The sequence below is a fragment of the Rhinopithecus bieti genome, unplaced genomic scaffold, assembly GCF_001698545.2.
Source record: "Rhinopithecus bieti isolate Rb0 unplaced genomic scaffold, ASM169854v2 scaffold_42084, whole genome shotgun sequence".
In the NCBI taxonomy this organism is placed as follows: Eukaryota; Metazoa; Chordata; class Mammalia; order Primates; family Cercopithecidae; genus Rhinopithecus; species Rhinopithecus bieti.
In genome coordinates, this window is record NW_016818934.1 from 2,006,081 (window position 1) to 2,025,318 (window position 19,238).

The 19,238-nt window shown below is 47.5% G+C and overlaps 1 protein-coding gene across 3 annotated transcripts in view; it reads left to right on the plus strand.

The window, feature by feature from the left end:
* Positions 1–1,881: 1,881 nt before the first annotated feature.
* The window catches only part of SLC14A2 (solute carrier family 14 member 2), a 70,869-nt gene continuing 53,512 nt past the window's right edge, over positions 1,882–19,238 (plus strand). Inside the window, exons 1-4 of one of the 3 annotated variants that reach the window (XM_017857856.1) lie at positions 1,882–1,895; positions 13,189–13,372; positions 14,228–14,408; positions 15,511–15,700. In XM_017857856.1, coding sequence (XP_017713345.1) covers positions 13,223–13,372; positions 14,228–14,408; positions 15,511–15,700 — 521 coding nt within the window. In that variant the 5' untranslated portion in view covers positions 1,882–1,895; positions 13,189–13,222. Of the gene's footprint in view, positions 1,896–4,070; positions 4,211–13,188; positions 13,373–14,227; positions 14,409–15,510; positions 15,701–19,238 lie in introns of those variants that run through there. The other 2 variants (XM_017857854.1, XM_017857855.1) reach the window with 2 other exon arrangements.

A 19,238-nucleotide genomic window follows, 5' to 3' on the forward strand; every position in this document is an offset into this window, starting at 1 on the left:
ATGGTGGGCCCATCAGCTGGTGCTTAAGAAGACCTGAGATTCAACACCAGCCCATTAAGCATTTTCCCTACCCTCACCAAACACTAGCCTCCTCCCATTCCAAACACCCCCATTCTGACTGCAAGTTATCCTTTTCCCCACCAGGAATACTGTTAATAGTCATCTGACTCTGAGCTTTACCCGAATAAGAAGCTCTTGGGACAGCACCTTATGGGATCTGTCCCGATTTCCACCCCCTCCCAGGGACAGCCCTTCCTCTTGACTCCAAACCCATGTTGTTCTTAGAAAATAAACATCTGTGCAGGAAAAGGGGATCAAGGTTCTACTGAAAAGGAAGAAGGTAGCTCAAGGGCCTAAAGGACATGCCACACTGAGCCCTTACAGAGGTCAAGTGCAGAAGTGCATCCTCACCAAAAGGAAGGAGAAGGTCTACTTGCCAGCCCAGCTTGCACACTGGAAGACCCAGCTTCACACTATGGCCCAGCACCTGAAAGGAGATGTGTGTTTGTACACATTGAATCCAAAGACAAAAAGCTTAAGCTACATAAGGCCCAGCTCCAGGGAGAAGAATCAAGGACTCACATGCCCACAGTCACTGGATGAGGGAGAGAACCTTAGGGAAGAGTCCAGGGCCCAACACAAGGAGGTTGGGAATGCTGTTGAGCAAAGGAGTCTGAGACAGTCTTAGCTCCTGTGTCAACTCACTGTGTGGCCCATGTGGCAGGTACCCTCACATCTCTGACCCTGCAAAACAAGAAGAACAGCACCATCTATAGCTTACACCCTATCATGAGATTGATTGAGGAAATAAATGCAGTTTGAGGAAGGAAAGTGCTTTGTAACATATAAAATACCATGTGCATGGTGACTTCAAACAGTACAGAATTTGTAAAGTTCATAGTCTGCAATCTTCAGTGGATACTTCACTCATTCATCAAATATTTATTGAGCACCTATTGTGTGCAAGATGCTATACTTCAAGAAAACAAGGAAATTGTCCATAAGGGGTTCCCATCTGTCTCCTAGGGATGAGACATATACATAAACAGCAATGACAGATAGCTGAGGCCTGGAAAAGGAAAGATGAAGAGCTCTCAAGTAGTTGCTGCTGCTCCCAGCCTCCATTTACAGGTGTTTACTCAGAGATCTTCCAGCCCAAGGTCATCAGAGAAAACTGCCCAGAGCTCAGTGAGAAAGAGCAAAGATGGCTCAGACTCTGTGGGCTGGCAAGACAAGCAAATCAGCTGGTCAGAATATTATGTGCCCATGACATTCCAATATGGCAAGTTTAACTTCTCAGACTATGCAGAATAGCATTTAAACTCCTTACCCATCTCTCTACTGCCTGAATCCACTTTTGATTGGGCTTCTTGGACATTAGCCCTGAAGATGCTCAGCCACATGAATATATCACTCACAGCACAAGCATCAACAATTAAAATCACTAACGTTTATTAGCTACTTAATATGTGCTAGGCACTGCACTAAGCAACTTGCATGCATTATTTCTTCTAAAACAATCTTATGAGGTAGGCACTATTATTGTCCTCACCTCACAGATGGGATGAGAAAACCAAGACACAGAGAGGTTGTGGGGCTTCCCCAAGGATGCACAGCTAAGTAGGTGTGTGGTATGGTTTGGCTTTATGTCCCCACCCAAATATCATTCGGCATTTTAATCCTCATATTCCCCATGTGTCAAAGGCGGACCCAGTGGGAGGTGATTGGATCATGGGGGCAGTTTCCCTATGCTGTTCTCATGACAGTGAGTGAGTTTTCACAAGATCCGATAGTTTTATAGTGTTTGGCAAGTTCCTCCTTCTCACACACTCTCTCTCTCCTGTCGTTATGTGACAAGGTCCAAGTTTGCTTCCCCTTCTCCTTCTGCCATGACTGTAAGTTTCCCGAGGCCTCCCCAGCCATGTGGAACTGTGAGTCAATTAAACCTCTTTCCTTTATAAATTATGCTGTCTTTGACAGTTTTTTATAGCAGTGTGAAAACATACTAATACAGTAAATTGGTACCAAGGTAGTGGGACACTGCTATAAAGATATTTGAAAATGTGGAAGCAAGTTGGGAACTGGGTAACAGGCAGAGGTTGGAACAGTTTGGAGAGCTCAGAAGATGGAAAGATGTGGGAAAGTTTGGAACTTCCTAAAGACTTGTTGAATGATTTCGACCAAAATGCTGATAGTGATATGGACAATGAAGTCCGGGCAGAGGTGGTCTCAAATGGAGATGAGGAACTTGTTGGGAACTAGAGTAAAGGTCACTCTTGCTATGCTTTAGCAAAGAAACTGGTGGCATTTTGCCATTTCCCTAGAGATCTGTGAAATTTTGAACTTGAGAGAGATGATTTAGAGTATCTGGCAGAAGAAATTTCTAAGCAGCAAAGCATTCAAGAGGTGACTTTGGTGCTCTTAAAAGGATTCAATTCTATTCATTCACAAAGAGACGGTTTGAAATTGGAACTTACGTTTAAAAGAGAAGCAGAGCATAAAAGTTTGGAAAATTTGCAGCCTGACGATGTGATGAGAAAGAAAAACCCATTTTCTGGGGAGAAATTCAAGCCTGCTGCAGATATTTGTCTAAGTAACCAGAAGCCAAATGTTAATCGCCAAGACAGTGGGGAAAATTACTCCAGGGCATGTCAGAGACCTTTGCAGCAGCCCCTACCATCCTGGGCCCAACCTAGGAGGAAAAAAATGGGCTGGCCCAGGGCCCCGCTGCTGTCCTGTGCATTCCAGCCATGGCTAAAAGGGGCCAGTGTACAGTTCAGGCCATTGCTTCAGAGGGTGTAAGCCCCAGCCCTTGGCGGCTTCCATGTGGTGTTGAGCCTGCAGCTGCACAAAAGTCAAGAATTGAGGTTTGGGAACCTCCACTTAGATTTCAGAGGATGTATGAAACTCCGGGAGGACCAGGCAAAAGTTTGCTGCAGGGGTAGGGACCTCATAGAGAACCTCTGCTATGGCAGTGCAGAAGGGAAATGTGAGGTTGGAGCCCCCACACAGAGTCCCCACTGGAGCACTGCCTAGTGGAGCTGTGAGAAGAGGACCACCGTCCTCCAGACCCCAGAATGGTAAATCCACTGACAGCTTGCACCGTGCACCTGGAAAAGCCACACACACTCAATACCAGCCTGTGAAAGCAGCAGGAGGGGAGCTGTACCCTGCAAAACCATAGAAGCAGAGCTGCCTGAGTCTGTGGGAGCCTACCTCTTGCATCAGCATAACCTGGATGTGAGACATGGAGTCAAAGGAGATTATTTTTGAGATTTAAGATTTAATGACTGCACCACTGGATTTTGGACTTGCATGGGGCCTGTAGCCCTTTGTTTTGTCCAATTTCTCCCATTTGAAATGGGAGCATCTATCCAATGCCTCCTGCACCCCCATTGTATCTTGGAAGTAACTAACTTGCTTTTTTTTTTTTTTTTTTTTCCTGGAGACAGAGTTTGCTCTGTCACCCAGACTGGAGTGCATTGGCACTATCTTGGGTCACTGCAACCTCCACCTTCCGAGTTCAAGAGATTCTTCTGCCTCAGCCTCCCAGTAGCTGGGACTACAGGTGTGTGCCACCACACCCTGCTAATTTTTGTATTTTTAGCAGAGACAGGGTTTCACCACATTGACCAGGCTGGTCTCGAACTTCTGACGTCAAGTGATCCACCCAACTCGGCCTCCCAAAGTGCTGGGATTACAGGCGTGGGCCACCGCACCCGGCCATTTGCTTTTGATTGTACAGGCTCATAGGTGGAAGGGACTTGCCTTGCTTCAGATGAAACTTTGGACTTTGACTTTCAAGTTAATGCTGGAATGAGTTAAGACTTTGGGGGACTGTTGATAAGGCATGATTGTGTTTTGAAATGTATACAGAACATGAGATCTGGGAGGGGCCAGGCCAGAATGATGTGGTTTGACTCTGTGTCCGCACCTGAATATCATCTCAAATTGTAATTCCAATAATCCCCACATGTTGAGGGCAGGACCCAGGGCAAGATGACTGGATCATGGGAGCGGTTTCCCCCATGCTGTTCTCGCGACAGTGAGTGAGTTCTCACAAGATCTGATGGTTTTATAAGTGTTTGGCAAGTTTCTGCTCCACACAATCTCTCTCTCCTGCCGCCATTTGAGAAGGTCCAAGTTTGCTTCCCCTTCGCCTTCTGCCATGACTGTAAGTTTCTTGAGGCCTCCCCAGCAATGTGGAAGTGTGAGTCAATTAAATTTCTTTCTTTTTTTTTTTTTTTTTTTAATAAATCACCCAGTCTCAGGTAGTTCTTTATAGCAGTATGAGAATGGACTATTACAGTGGGGGAGCCAAGATTTGAATCCGGGTATTCTGTCTCTACTGTGCCAGCACTATCTAATAACACTAAAATTAACTACCCAGAGCCACCTTGGGGCAGCTCATGTGTATATAAGTATGTGTGCTTGTAGGGTGTGTGTGTTTTTGTAGGGGTATATATGTGTGTGTGTGTGTAAGAAAGGGAGAGAGACTACTGCATTGTGAATTAGTCCGCCACACAAGCCAGAGCAGAAATCACCATGCTCATAAGAGGCCAGGAAGGCGCCATGGCCATGGTAGGGCTGGGTGTGTGAGCAGGATGTGTGTGAGTAAAGCAGATCAATATTAATGCATGCAGAACTGAACTGGAGGTAGCTGTGAGACCTGAGGAGGCCGCCTGCCCAGAACAGTGGCACATGCTGCAGAGAAGCTGAAAATTGTCTTGGGCACAGGTGGAGCACCCCTGGGTAGAACTGTGGGAGATCGAGAATGTTGCTATCTTCAGAGCTTCTTAACTTCTCCCCCTAAGTAGCCTCAACTGATGGGGAGAATTGACATATTACCCCTAGGTAGTAGGAGGGCACAGCCTGAAGCAGCCACCTGCAGACTCTACATTTCTTCCCTTTATATTTTCTTTTAATAATATAGTTGAATTTGACTCTTTTATAAGCCATGTTTGCTTAAATATACAACTATTATTCTATATTAGTTCATATCAAACCCAATCAGCATTCCAGAAAACCATGCTTCTCTGTGCCCTGAGCATTGACTACCCTGGCTCAGAGTTTCATGCCCAGTTCCAGGAGCGAAGAACTCAGACATGGAGCACCTCAGAAGGTTTTTGTGCAGTGGCACGACCAAGTCATGTTTTAAGATAATTTACCCATCACCAGTGGCAAGGTGGAGAAAAACTGGGGAGCCCAAAGTGAGGGAAGTCAGCTACAAGGTGACCTGCATTGGGGAGGGCCTGGCTCAAAGGGAGATAATGGGCTGATCCAGACTGAGAGCTCTGAAGGAGAACTTGATGGCTGAATAATTGCAATTGATGGAATGCAAGAGGCAATAAATTGCCATTTATTCATGGGATGAGAGGGCTCAATATGTGGAACACTGAAGGGTCACCCCACTTCAGAAGTGTCACATAAGGGCCAGGTACAGTGGCTCACATCTGTAATCCTAGCACTTTGGAAGGCCAAGGTGGGCAGATTGCCTGAGCTCAGGAGTTTGAGACCAGCCTGGGCAACCATCTCTACTAAAATACAAAAAATTAGCCAGGCATGGCAGCGTGCGCCCATAGTCCCAGCTACTCAGGAGGCTGAGGCAGGAGAATTGCTTGAACCCGGGAAATGGAGGTTGCAGTGAGCCGAGACTGCGCCACTGCACTCTAGCCCACGCAACAGTGGAGACTCCATTTCCCACACACACACACAAAAAAAAACAGTCACATAAGAAGAGTGTGGTGATCTATAAAATTCTTCCAAACACAAGCTAGGGAGGAGCATCAAAAGAGGTCAGGTGGTCGCCTCTCTCGCCCACCTCATCTCACCGTCACTGCAGGTGCCTCAGAGCTTTTCTGCTGGAGGCCAGAATTCGCCTGCCAGGCTCTGGTTGGATTCTCAGCTGCAGAACCCCAGCCCTGGCCCTGCAGCAGAAACCAGAAAGATAAAGCCCCTGGCCCACTGGCCACCAGCCATCTCTAACCCCAGCCAGTCCTCAGAAGACCCAGAGGAGGTGGTGCTGCCTCTGACTTCTGCCCCACCCAGCCTGACCCGCTGGCCCCAGTGAGTCAGTCTCCTCTCAGCCCAGATCAGACTTACTAAGTTGGAGCTGCCAAGAAAACGCTAAGCCACCCCTAATAAAAGCCGGCACTCAGCCAGTCTCTTATACAACCCAGCCCTGAGCAAGGCACCTCTCAGCCAGCTACTGGACTGTTTACCTGCCCTGTACTCCTAGTGCCCAGGTGTCTCCTGGATCCCTCCCCTCCCTGATCTCCCTGGGGTGTGATCCACCAGTCCAGGGGCCTCATCTGTTCCCATTCTGGCAGCCTGACCAAACATCCACCTAGCCCCACCCACCTGATTTTTCACCTTCATAGTTTACCAACTCAGGGATGAATGAAGCCAGTGCTCCCAGGGACCCAGCCTGACTCACTCAGCAAAGTCCTTTCAGAATGATGCTGTCACTGAGATCCTGGTGGCAAGATGGCAGAGAGTCTGGGGGCTGTGTTTGGTGAGCCAGACTGAAGAACAATCAAGCAGACTGCCCTAGAAAAATGAAGGCTTAGGATCAACCTCTGAAGTGCTCTTAAGTGGGAAAAGGAGTCCCTAAATCCTGTGCAGGCGTAATGGACAGAATTGGAAACAGCAAGGAGAAAAAGTCCCAGGGACTTGATGTCAGCTCCACAGATACAAGGGTTTCTAGTAAGCAGGGCCATTCTCAACAAGAAAAACCTGCCTCATGGGGAAGGGACCCCAGCCAGGAGAAGCTAAGTATTCAGAGGTGTTAGAGAATGGATTCCTTCGTCATTTGAGAGAGGGCAAAGAACATCCCTCTTGGTTCTAAGGTTGTAGAAACTTATGGAAACTCTCCTTGCATCAACTGCAAGGTCTTAGGCAAAAATATCAATCCAACTAATATTCTGGAGAACCTGCTAATCACTTTTACTTCTCCAGAACTGCTGTGGCCTCAATAACTCAGTTGGTTAGAAGATGAAATAAGGCCAGGCACGGTGGCCCAGCGCTTTGGGAGGCCGAGGCCAGTGGATTACCTGAGGTCAGTAGTTCAGGACCAGCCTGGCCAACATGGTAAAACCCTGTCTCTACAAAAAATACAAAAATTAGCCAGGCGTGGTGGTGGGCACCTGTAATCCCAGCTACTCGGGAGGCTGAGACAGGAGAATTGCTTGAACCTGGGAGGAGGAGGTTGCAGTGAGCCGAGATCACACCATTGCACTCCAGGCTGGGTAACGAGCGAAACTCTGTCTCAGAAAAAAAAAAAAGTAGTAGTAAATGGGGCCATTTGAGATTCATCCCCAGATGACCAGGGGACTGGTATACTTAAACCCAAGAGACCAGGGATAGGGAGAGAGCTTTGACTCTGCACTAATTCACACCAACAATTCAAGAAATCCCTTTGAGCATGGGCCCTTTCCCTCCCAGGGCAGCAGAAGCATGAGAAACAGGCACAGCCCTCTTTTCACTGGGCATGGGCGTGTTTCTGCAACTCCACTGGAGATGGATGGTCTTTAGGAGAAAATAATCAGGAAAAGAATTTCAAAATTAGTACAACAGAGCAGGAGCCACATTTTTTCTAACCATTGGAAGAATTTGGGTCCAAACCTAGACACTAAGGACTCCTCACAGTCTGATTCTGACACCCTAGTTTTGTCTTTGATTGCCTGCTGACATCTCTCCCATGCTGCAGCAGGGTCCGTGCTGGAACTTGCTGGCCCAAACCATGTATTTTCTCAGGCATTTCTCTGGAGTGTGCTCCTCTTTCTTGCCTGCTCAGCCAAGTCCTGACATGGAAGCTGAGCCCAGTCTCCCCAGGGCTGGGAGGGCAGAGCAGTTGCTCTGTGCTCTCTGCACTGCCCTCTTGCCCTCTGCCCTCCCTTGTGCCTCCTGCTCAGGACACAGTGCCTGCTCACTGCTCCTCCTGGCCACTCCAATGTGAGTCCTTTGCAGGCAAGGCCTGGACCTTCCAGCTGTGATCCCTCCAAGGTAGCCCACAGGCGTACGGTAGATATTCAACAAAGGGTTCTTACAAAGAGGATGAGGAGCCAGTCTGTTTTGGGAGCCCCTTGCCAGACATTTGAGGCCTGGTTTTTGGAGAGACGTGGGACTGATCCAAACAGCCCTCTCTGTCCATATTTCTGAAGGAGAAGAGGAGGTGTGGGCAGCCAAGGAGAGTCCAAGCACGCCAAGCAGATCATTATGTGTTCTTGGAAGCAGGTTTAATGGACTGGCGCTGAGCTGAGTTGGGAAAGGGCTGAGGCCCTCAGCCGGGACGTGGCTCAGGCAGGGATTTCACATCCAGTTCTAACAAGTGGCGACGCCTTATGGAAACTTTTGAAAGCTATTCTGTTTCAGACCAGCCAGCTTGTACTTCATCTGGCTGCTCTCACCCTCTCTCCCTTCAATTTGGGAGCACGAGAAGAGGGGAAAGTAAAATCACTAAGCTCCTACTATGTGCCAGGAACCAAGTCAGCAATTTCACTGTTCTGAGAAGCCTACCTTGCCCTTCAGAGATATGGAGGCCCATGCAACCCGGAGTGGCAGAGCAGGGAGGCAGGAGCAGCCCCACCTCACAGCCTGTGCTCCTTCCGGGTGCGGCGACCTGTTCTCCACAGGGCCATTGGTGCTGCATGTCTCGCCCCTACCCCAAAGCCAAAATTCTCCATTGTAACAGGAAAAACATTCCCGTGGCAAAGGAACGCTGTATTCCCTACAGGAGATGCAAGGCCCTGTTCCTGTAGAGGATATGTAGGCTTGAGAAACACAACACTGGGCTGAGGCCCTAGACCCAGGCGCTCGAGGGCCAGCCACTCGGCTGTGCAAGGCCCAGCAGGCAGACAGAGTAATAGAGAGTGCGGTGGGGAATTGGGTCTAACCTTGACTCTGCAGCAAGCTGCTCATTTTCTGGGTCCTGCAAATGCCACAATGAGGTGAGCTTACTCTGGAAAATGCAGACAGCAACATACACATGAGAAACAATTCCTATTTTGCTTTCCGAGGACTTGATTTATCTGTAAATGGGAATATTGTCTGCATGCAGAAGGGACTCAAAGGTGGAGTACCTTTTTGGAGAGTACCCTAGGAAGAACTTCCCTTGTGCAATAGTAATAATAAAGGGATTTTTAGGTGTAAGGCTTTCTGCTGAGTGATATAAATGCAGAAATTAACAAGGTAATGGCCCCTGATCTTAAAGGGGTTATAAAGTAGACACATTTTTTTCATCAAAAGAAGTATAAAAATCTTTAAATTCTTATGATTAGAAAATAATTTCTGAGTATACCCATTCTCAAGTCCTACCTGGACACTTCAGCCCCACCACTTAAAAGGACACTATATTTCCTTGATTATATGATGTATATTATTGTCATATTTTAACATTTCTAAAATCAGGATGCATCTTGCAATTATGAATGGAAGCATTTTCTTCTTTCTTTATGATACCTAATTAGTGATCAATCTGACAGCTGATAATAGATTCCATGAAATATGTTTAGGAAAAACCTTTATCATTACCACTTTTCGGCTAGACTTTTAATAGATTTCATAGCCACTGAATTTAACACAAGGCCTTTCCGGAACATTTCTAGTTTATCCAGTTGTATGGTGTCATGCAGATTCTGTGTCTAGATATCTGATTGCCCCTGCTTACTTTTCATATGGTTGGCTTGGAGGGAAATTTTTACCAAGGGCCAGGGATGCTGTATCACCTCTTGGCCACCAGAGGGAGAGAGCGCATTGGAGAGGAACAAGTTCGCGGGCTTATCGGATTTCAATGTCTCCTAAACATTTCTGGCATGCTCCCTCTATGGCAGTGTGCCCACCCCTTACTGAAACCCTACCTACAGGGTCAGAATACAACGAAAGGCCTCCATTCCGGAGTGATGGCAGCATCAGGGTTAGTTAGACCTGAATGACATTTGCAGACCTACACAAAAATTCACAATGGTCTAATGAGCTCCTCCTGGGAATGAGAACGGTGCTAGACATGACAGGGGGTTCTGCCTGCAGAAAATGCATGGCTGGTGGGTGGCCCCGTGCTGTTCTGAAGCCACTGGAGATTCCTGAGATCCACGGGGATTTGTAAAGTTATCCAGAGAAGTGTTCCCTATCTAGCAGTCACCTGTAGCCTTGCTCACAATCCCTTCCTCCCCACTCCCTCTCTTCCTTCCATATTTATTTATTGAACCCTTACTACATGCCAGGCACTGTGCTAGGAGCTGGGGATGCAGCAATAGACAGAACAGAGGAGGCCACCATCCTCATGAAATTTAAGTTCTGGTGGGGAGATAGAAACCATACAAAGATACAAACCTCCCATGAGAGTATGTGACAGGAGAACATGGTGGGTGGATCTGCGAGGGTTTATTTAGCAAGTGATCATTGAGACAAAGCCTGGCAGAAGTGTAGGGGTTGACCAGGAAGAGTGAGGGAAAGGTCTTCAGGCCAATGAACCAGCACTTGCAGAGACCCTGAGGTGAAAAGTGTTCAACATCTTACAAGCACTAAAAGGAGGCCAGCATGGGGCCAGGAGTCATGGAGCCAGAAAGCAAGGGACTCACTAAAGCACAGTGGGAGCTCAGAGCCTTACACACCCTGTCAAAGAGGTGGTTTTCCATCTGAAACCATGATGGGCTTTAAGCAGGGATCCAACATGAGTGGATTTGAATATTAATATGGCACGTCTTCCCTGTGGGGCATGGCTTGGAGGAGAAACGGGGGAAAAAGTAGGGATATCCAAATGAAAGTCATTGAAGATGTGGTAAGAGGTGACAGTGGCTAACTGGTGACCATGAACGTGAAGGTATATTTTTTAGAGACAGAATTATTGAATTTAGAAAGTAAGGAGAAGGGAGCATTAAGTGTGACTCCTGAGTTTTCTGAAGGAACAGCTTAGAAGGGGGAGACAGCTTTTCCTAGGGTGGTCACCTGTGAGGGAGGATAGGATTTGGGAAGGCAACATTATGAGTTGTTTTGGCAAATTAAGGTACTTGGAGCATCTATATGCAAGTGTAAAGTAGACAACTAAATCTATTAATCCAGTGCTCAAAACTGGGCTGCAAATGTGAGATTTGAGGGTCATCGGCATGGAGATGGAATATGAAGTCATGCTGCGGGCTGATATCACCTGGGTAGGAGCACCAGGGCTGAGAAGAGGGCCCAGAACAGGGGTCTGCAAAATGCTCCTGTTACACGAAGAAGAGCCTCCAAAGACAGTGTGAAGGAGCAACCAGAGAGGGGATCAGGAATAAAGGCCAAAGAGTGTGTCAAAGAGGGTGAACAACTCTCAGAACACCGCCGAGCAGCCTGGTGGGATGGGGACTGAAAGTGGACTTGCCATGGAGGCCTTAGAGACCACAGCAAAGGCAGCCATAGCAGAAAGCAGACTGAGCTGGACTAAACAGAGAAAAGGGAAGCACCCAGTGTTCACCTGAGGACAGCAATCCAACTTACAGTGAAAGCAATCTACTCAGTTATTACCCTTGTTCTCCAGCCATGTTCAGTTGTCTGGTGAAAGCATGAAAAAGTTAGACATTTGGGTTTAGCCTGGCTGGAATTTCACCACACAAGCATGAAGGAGGGAGACAGGAGCAAGAGAGTTGGAGGAAGTAACATAAGGGGGCATGAAGTTAAGTTGGTCAAGGAGGGAAGGGAAGACAGGTGGCCGTGGGAGCTGAAGGGCTATCAGAGGGGTCATCTGAGCAGGTGAGCCAAAGGTACAAGAGGAAGTGGCCAGAGGAGAGATCTGACTTTTGAGATTTCCAGTGTGTGTGATATTAAGCCCGTGCTGGGACTGTGGAAATCGGTTGTTGAAAAGGGGAGGTGAAAAGGTCCACTGGAGATGAGAAGGACAAGGATCTAAGAAACCAGAGAATAGGATGATGAGTTTTCTGCCTAGATATTGAAGCTGCTTAAAGTTCCTGGAGGGGGGATGAAGATGATTGGTAGGAGCACCTCAAGTCTTCATTGAATGAGAGAGTGACCGGAGAGTCAGTAACACAGCAGTGAGCAGTTGGAGAGGATGGTATGGCCATTTGGGATAAGCCTCAAAGAAGAAGGGTTTCTGCACAAGCAAGGTGAGTGGTGCTCAGAAGAAATTGTGGAGAGTAAGAATTCCTCTCGTTAGGAGCAGAAGAGGTAATAGCCCAGCGAAATGGAACTAATGCAAAATTAGAAAAGGGACTTTATCCCCTTTTGAAGGGAACCCTGCAATCCTTGAGCAGTGTCTGGAATGATGAGTATATGGAATGGCAGTACCCACGTTAGGGATCTGTAATCCCTGTCCTAAGAGAGACTGTCCTACACTCAAGGGATGCAGCATGGAGCATGGAGCAATGGGGAAAGTTCTAGGTCATACTGAGAGGAGACTGCATGCAGGTCCAAAACCACCTCTCAAATAAACAAATAAAAAAGATATAACTGAGCTGGAGGAAGCTAAAGAAGAATGGCACAAATGGCTGGATGGGAAGGAGAGAGTACAAGACTACCAAGGGGAAGCCAGACAAAACCAGGAAACTGAGGACCTTAGGCAAAGGATGTTCTAAAAGCAAGTCATGGCATAAGCCCTGACCCTGGTGGTACAGGGACAGGAGCCCCATGAAGGAAAGCTCCTTCAGCTGGGATGCACACAGCTTGCAGAAGAATAGACCAGTGTTTCCTACTGTTCCTGGGGAAGGGAAATAGGGAAGGGACTGGAAATGGTAGAGGGAAGAAAAGGAAGACTGGAGATCAATTGTAAGCAATGTAGCCTCCATGGCAATTCAGAAGTAGTTTCTCTTAGACACCCCCCACCTCCAATCAGTACTGGATCTGGATATACGTATCAAGGGGAAAATACATGTACCACTAACTACCACAATAGGATGGCACAACAGGCAATATGAGAGGCGGAGAAAAAACACGCAGTGATCGAGAGAAAAAGAGAGACTTCCATTCTAACTCAGTGGTCAGGGATATCTTCATTGACCAAATGGACATTCTTCTGGACTCGGAAGAATGGGAGGATTTTGAAAGGTAATGAGGTAGAGAAATGGCCTCTGGCAGCAAAGCTGTAGATCCCACGTGTGTCACTGTCCAACCCTCAGGACAGACCTGAGGTCTAAGACCAGCCTCAGCCAAGTCCCTCTGGGCCCCGTCCTGACTCACTAGCTCTTTCCCTTTCCTTCCGTCTAGTCCATTGATATAAAAGCAGCTGTGCCCTGAAGGAATGTCTGACCCCCACAGCAGCCCTCTCCTGCCAGAGCCACTTTCCAGCAGATACAAACTCTACGAGGCAGAGTTTACCAGCCCGAGCTGGCCCTCGACATCCCCGGATACTCACCCAGCTCTGCCCCTCCTGGAAATGCCTGAAGAAAAGGTGAGGAGGGTTCCTCCCAGCATGTTTCCTGGGAGTGAGGGGATAGAGAAAGGGGGTTAAAAGATGCCGCTTTCCCGCCTTCCCAAAGAACTTAACACACTGAGAAAGTGCCACTGTCGGTACTTGGTGACACCCATGGTGGATCCTACCTGGCCTTAGATAATGTGGCTTTGTGAGACATGATTTTAAGGACAAGTAGAGAATACAGGCACTCATTCACCAGTCTTCCAACCAGTCTCCAAAATCTTTCCCCTTAAACCTGAACTACCCTACTGTCTCCAAAGGGAAGGCCTTTGTTGAAACGCAGGCCGTTAGCATCCTCGGTGGTAGCACGGAGGTAGACTGGCTGGCCACTGCTGCAGTGGAGAGGGACTCAAGACTGCTGGGATGGCCTTCCAGAGCTGTCCTGACTTGCAGTAAGGAGGTCCCATATCTTTACTCATCACTACTTTGAAATTACAGAAGGTATTGGATCTGCTGTACATACATGTATATCATAATTTTTAGTATGATTATAACTGTATTTCAGTATAATTGGTTTGGTTTGCAGCCCTATTATCTGATATTTGCATTTACAAACATTATTCTGAAAAGAAGCTCATGGGCTTCATTAAACTGCCAAAAGGGACCCATGGCACAAAGTGAAGAAATCCTGCTATGAAGAAGGTGCGTAGTCCCGGGAAGAGCAGGCTTGTACGGGGTACTCTATGCAGCTGCAGACAGTGGGCATGTGCTTCACCCTTTGTCTCATGATCCTTTATTTTTATCAAAAAAACTGCCACCACCCTCTATCCCCAAATGTCCCTGCTCTCAGAAAGCTGTGTCCTTTGATGTCTTGTTGGTTTCTCCTAAAAGGATCTCCGGTCTTCCATTGAAGACAGCCATATTGTGAAAATTGAAAAGCCCAATGAAAGGAGTAAAAGGAAAGAAGACGGGGTGGCCCATCGGGACTCAGCAGGCCAAAGGGGCATCAGACTCTGCAAAGCAGTGGGTTACCTCACGGGTGACATGAAGGAGTACAAGATCTGGCTGAAAGGTAGGAAAATACCCTGGGCAGAGGCAGCCAGACCAGGCCAGGCGGGGAGACAACCCTCTCTCCGGTTCAGTCCAAAGCTGCTCCCTCACTCATTCACCCTCACCCTGGGTGGATTCACCCAGGACTGGACCTCACCCAGGGCTGGAGTCCACAGCTGGGGGGACTTCAGCCCTAAGCTGACTCCAAGGGGATATGATATACCCTACTGGCCTAGAATTCTCATGGTTTCAGAATTAAATGCATTGATCTTAGTTCTTTGCAAATTGCTCGTTCCTATATGAAATAGATATAAGACAACCATATTAGCAACAGATAAGCCATTTCCCCAGCTAGTTAAATATCATTCCTTCACTCGATTCACTTGTTGCACAGCCATTTATTATGTGCCTATTATGTGCCAAGAAAAGGTTGGCTTCATCCTTCCCAAAGCTTCAGGATTCTTTCCTTTTAACTCTTCTCGAACTAAACACTGAAAGGAACACCACACCCTTCCACTCCCACTAGCCCCGACACCTGCACAAGTTGTCCTGGAAACCAAACCAGCAAACGAGGCAGAATGTATGCCCCTCTCCTATACCTGGCCTCCTCCAGGCCCTGACTCAGTACTGATTTTCACAGTTGGGCTACGACAATTTCTTCCCCAGTGTCTTTTCTTCAGGCTACTTTTTTTGCTTCTCAGATACCAGCCCTCAACTGAGTCATCCAGCACTACAGAAAAAAGAATTTCCTACCCCCCACCCCCAACCTTCCAAAACCCTTTCTTTCGGACCAATGAATTTCCTTTGGAAAAAAAAGAACCTCCCAGAGCTTCTTTTCCAACCAAGCCAATGGCTGGAACAGCGTTAAATTAGTCTCAGCACGGTGCCTCTGGCTATATGGCAAAACCTACCACCCACTGCAGAATGATTGCTGGACCACTGAGAGATGTGGGCTGGGCACCAGCCTCCCCTCTACCCCCACCGCTCCATCCCCACGCCTGGCCTGGCTGAATGGGAAGTGTCCTGGCTTACACATCCCTGTTTTCCTTTGTTGCCATGCCAACCAGCAGCTCAGCAGAGCAGCCCAAGCTGGACCTGCTGATGGCTCGCTCTCTCTCTTCCAGACAAGCACCCTGCCCTCCAGTTCATAGACTGGATCCTGAGAGGGACTGCTCAGGTGATGTTCGTCAACAATCCTCTCAGCGGCCTCATCATCTTCATAGGGCTACTGATCCAGAATCCCTGGTGGACAATCACTGGGGCCCTGGGGACAGTGGTCTCAACCTTAACAGCTCTCGCCTTGGGCCAAGACAGGTGGGTCCCTCTCTATAGGGATTTTAGCAAGATGCATGGGACAGAAAGTAGAGAGGTGTTTACTTGAGTAATCAGCCAACCTTACCCTCCCAGACAGCCAAAGTCTCCTGAGTATCAACTTTAAGCAGGTCACTGACCGTCCTTGCAGAATTACACTGCTCCTGCTCACAGCATGTGACAGTGTCAACATTCACTTGACTGTGGAGACTTCTGCAAATACTGTCTCAAAGGGAGGTGCAGAGGAATAGCTAAGCTGTTCTTCCCTCACAGAGCCTACCATCTAGTTGAAGGAGACAAGATTAATAGGTAATGAATGTCTCAGAATAATACGGTACAGTATATAATTGAGTTCAGAGAAGACAGACATCACCAAGTGCTGGGAAGATTAGAGAGGCTACTTCCTAGCTATAAAGGTTGGATATGGGGGATTGGAGAGAAGGCAAGGAGTGGGGAGGACAGTGTGCGAAGGGGCTCTGAGGAAGGGAAGCAAACAGGGCCGGCAGGAGGCATAGATACAGATGTGGAAGAAGCTGGCCTCGCACTGGCTATGCAAAGTCAAGTAACAATAACAAGGACCAGGCACGGTGGCTCACGCCTATAATCTTAGCACTTTGGGAAGCTTAAAGCAGGCAGATCACTTGAGGCCAGGAGTTTGAGGCCAGCCTGGCCAACATAGTGAAACCCCATCTCTACTACAAATACAAAAATTAGCTGTGTGTGGTGGCACATGCCTGTATTCCTAGCTATGCGGAAGGCTGAGGATCTCTTGAACCTGGGGGGTGGAGGTTGCAGTGAGCCAACATCGTGCCACTGCACTCCAAACTGGGTGACAGAGCAAGACTCTTTCTCAAAAAAAAAAAAAAAAAAAAAAAAAAGAAAAAAAAAAAAAAAAAAAAAAAAAAAAAAAATTCGCATTTTGTAGAACTTGACCACTTCCTCAGACTTTGCCATATATTATTCCAGTGGTTCCCAAACTTTCCTGATGGTCAGAATCACTTAAAGTGGTTGTTAAATAGTTTCAGGCTGGGCACAGTGGTTCACACCTGTAATCCCAGCACTTCGGGAGGCCTAGGCGGGAGGATCACAAGGTCAAAAGATTGAGACCATTCTGGCCAACATGGTGAAACCCCGTCTCTACTAAAAATACAAAAATTAGCTGGGCATGGTGGCACATGCCTGTAGTCCCAGCTACTTGGGAGGCTGAGGCAAGAGAATCGCTTGAACCCAGGAGGCAGAGGTTGCAGTGAGCCGAGATCGCGCCACAACACTCCAGCCTGGTGACAGAGCAAGACTCTGTCTCAAAAAAAAAAAAAAAAAAAGAAATAGTTTCAGTCCACCCCTCCCCTTCCTCTCATAGCTATGCCAATTCAGTGGATCAGGGAATGTGTACTTTTAACAAGGTCCTCCTGTATGCTTCTGATGCTTGGGAAACACGGGATTATCCCCTATCTTAGTGTTTTTCAATTTGGGGATCACCAACCCATTTCCAGATCATGAATTAATTGTCAGCAGCATCTTTTAAAGTTAAAACAATAGCATAAAATAAAACTGATGAGAGTAGTCTGTATATGGTAATGGTAAATATTATTTGGTGAAATTTTTGTTTCATTTATGTTGGGGATGTGTGTGTGGGAGGGAGGGAAAGAAAGAAAGTGAAAGCTAAGTCATAATATAAAATGCATTTCTTACAGTGGGTTTCTCTCAAAAAAAAAAAAAAAAAAAAAAAAAACTAAGAAGCACTGTCATATCTTGTTAGCTGTGACTCTTACCACCACTTCACAAGGCCCAGTGAAGGCAACAGAGTCCACATCTTGCACGTGGGGGAAAGGAGACTGGAAGGGGAGAGATACCTACCAAAGGTGCCACAGCCAATGGGTGGCAGGACTGAGGCTTGGAGGCATAACCTGCATCTTCTGGGCTCAAGGTCATGCTGTCCCCATCATGGTACCTGTGAGGACAACATGGCCAGAGGCCCATTGGTAAACCCAAAGTAATCAGAGCTGGATGTGGTGTAACCAACGTCAGGCCCAGCTGACGTTCCTCATTCCACTGAGACAAACCCGTGAGTCCACCTGGCCCTGGGGAGAAGTTGCTCATGTACCTCTCGGTTGGCCTTGGAGGACCACTCCGATTCTAGCATGCTAGGAGGCCATTCGAGGTCAGATGGATGAGAGGCTGAATTCTTCTGAGTGCAGATCTGGTGGGTGAGATTAAAAATGGGCTCCAGCCAAGATCTTGTGTCTGCTTTGGTTAGTGGGCCTCTATTCCTTGTTCCCAAGTACCTGTCAACCATGGGCAGCTGGCATAGAACTGGGACCCTGGCAGACCAGCCCATGCTTCACTGCTTCATCACTGTGTACTGAAATTTACCTGGGGTGAACTCTGTGCAGCCCACTGCCTTCTTAGCTGTGTGACTCAGGCAAGCACTTCCCCCTCCAGCCCCATTATCCTATCTGTATAATCTACTGTCCAGCTGAGACAAGCCCAAGACCCTCCCTGCACTGACACTCGATTCTTTGATTATCCTCCCCACCATTAATCTACTGGTAAACTTGCCAAGCCATTCAGAGAGTCGCTTCACAGACTTCAGTTTTACAAGGGGGGATGCACACCAGGCATGCCTAATCCTCACAAACATCCTGATTAAGAATTTAAGACAAATTGCATCAGATAAAACCCCAGCCCCTCAGCTTGGCTCCCCAAGTGTCATTTGATGGGTCTTATGCTACCTAGTGCTCAATCAACATCACACTTTTCCCTAGTTAAGTACGTTTGCTTCTGTGATCCCTGACACCAGCTGTACCTGTCTATCTAATTCTACCATTCCCTGGAACCCTTCCTCCTACAGGGAGCCACTCCTGATTCCCTCTGTGCTCTCTGAACCTTTCTTTCTCTCTGAACAACCACAGAACACATCCCAGTACTAGACTGATTTGTTCTGTAATTTTTTTTATTCTTCTTTCTCTGGCTATATTCTAAGCATGTTCAGGAGAAGAAGTTGGTTTCCAATATGCCATATACACCCACAGTGCCTAGAAAAGATCTAGGCTTTGTTGCTGACAGGTTGGTGCCTTGTTCTACACCATAGGCTCAAAGCTCTAGCCACTAGACACAACATCCATACACATGTCTTCTAAGGAGCCACGAGCTCACTGCTGTCCACAATGAACCACTGACACAGTTGCATATTCTAAGCATGACCTCTGCCACCCCCACTACCCTTTAATCACCCCGCTGTCCCCACCCCAGTTCCCCACTAGCCTAAGACTGTACTTTACAGATGGTAACTGAAGGTCAACAACACCAACCCTGCAGTTCCCTGATGGAATGTAGTCTTAATGGAGACCTTTTTGGCATTGGTGTTGAACCCAATTTTGTATATTTTATAGTCAGGGAGGGAAATCCAGAAGCCACCAATGTTTTAGTAAAAACAAGAGTTCTGGAGGGACACTCTCCACAGAGTGGGGCAGCTATTGGTTTTAAAACAAAAAAAGCACTAAATTATATCACCAGACACAAAAGAGAAACTGTAGAGAAA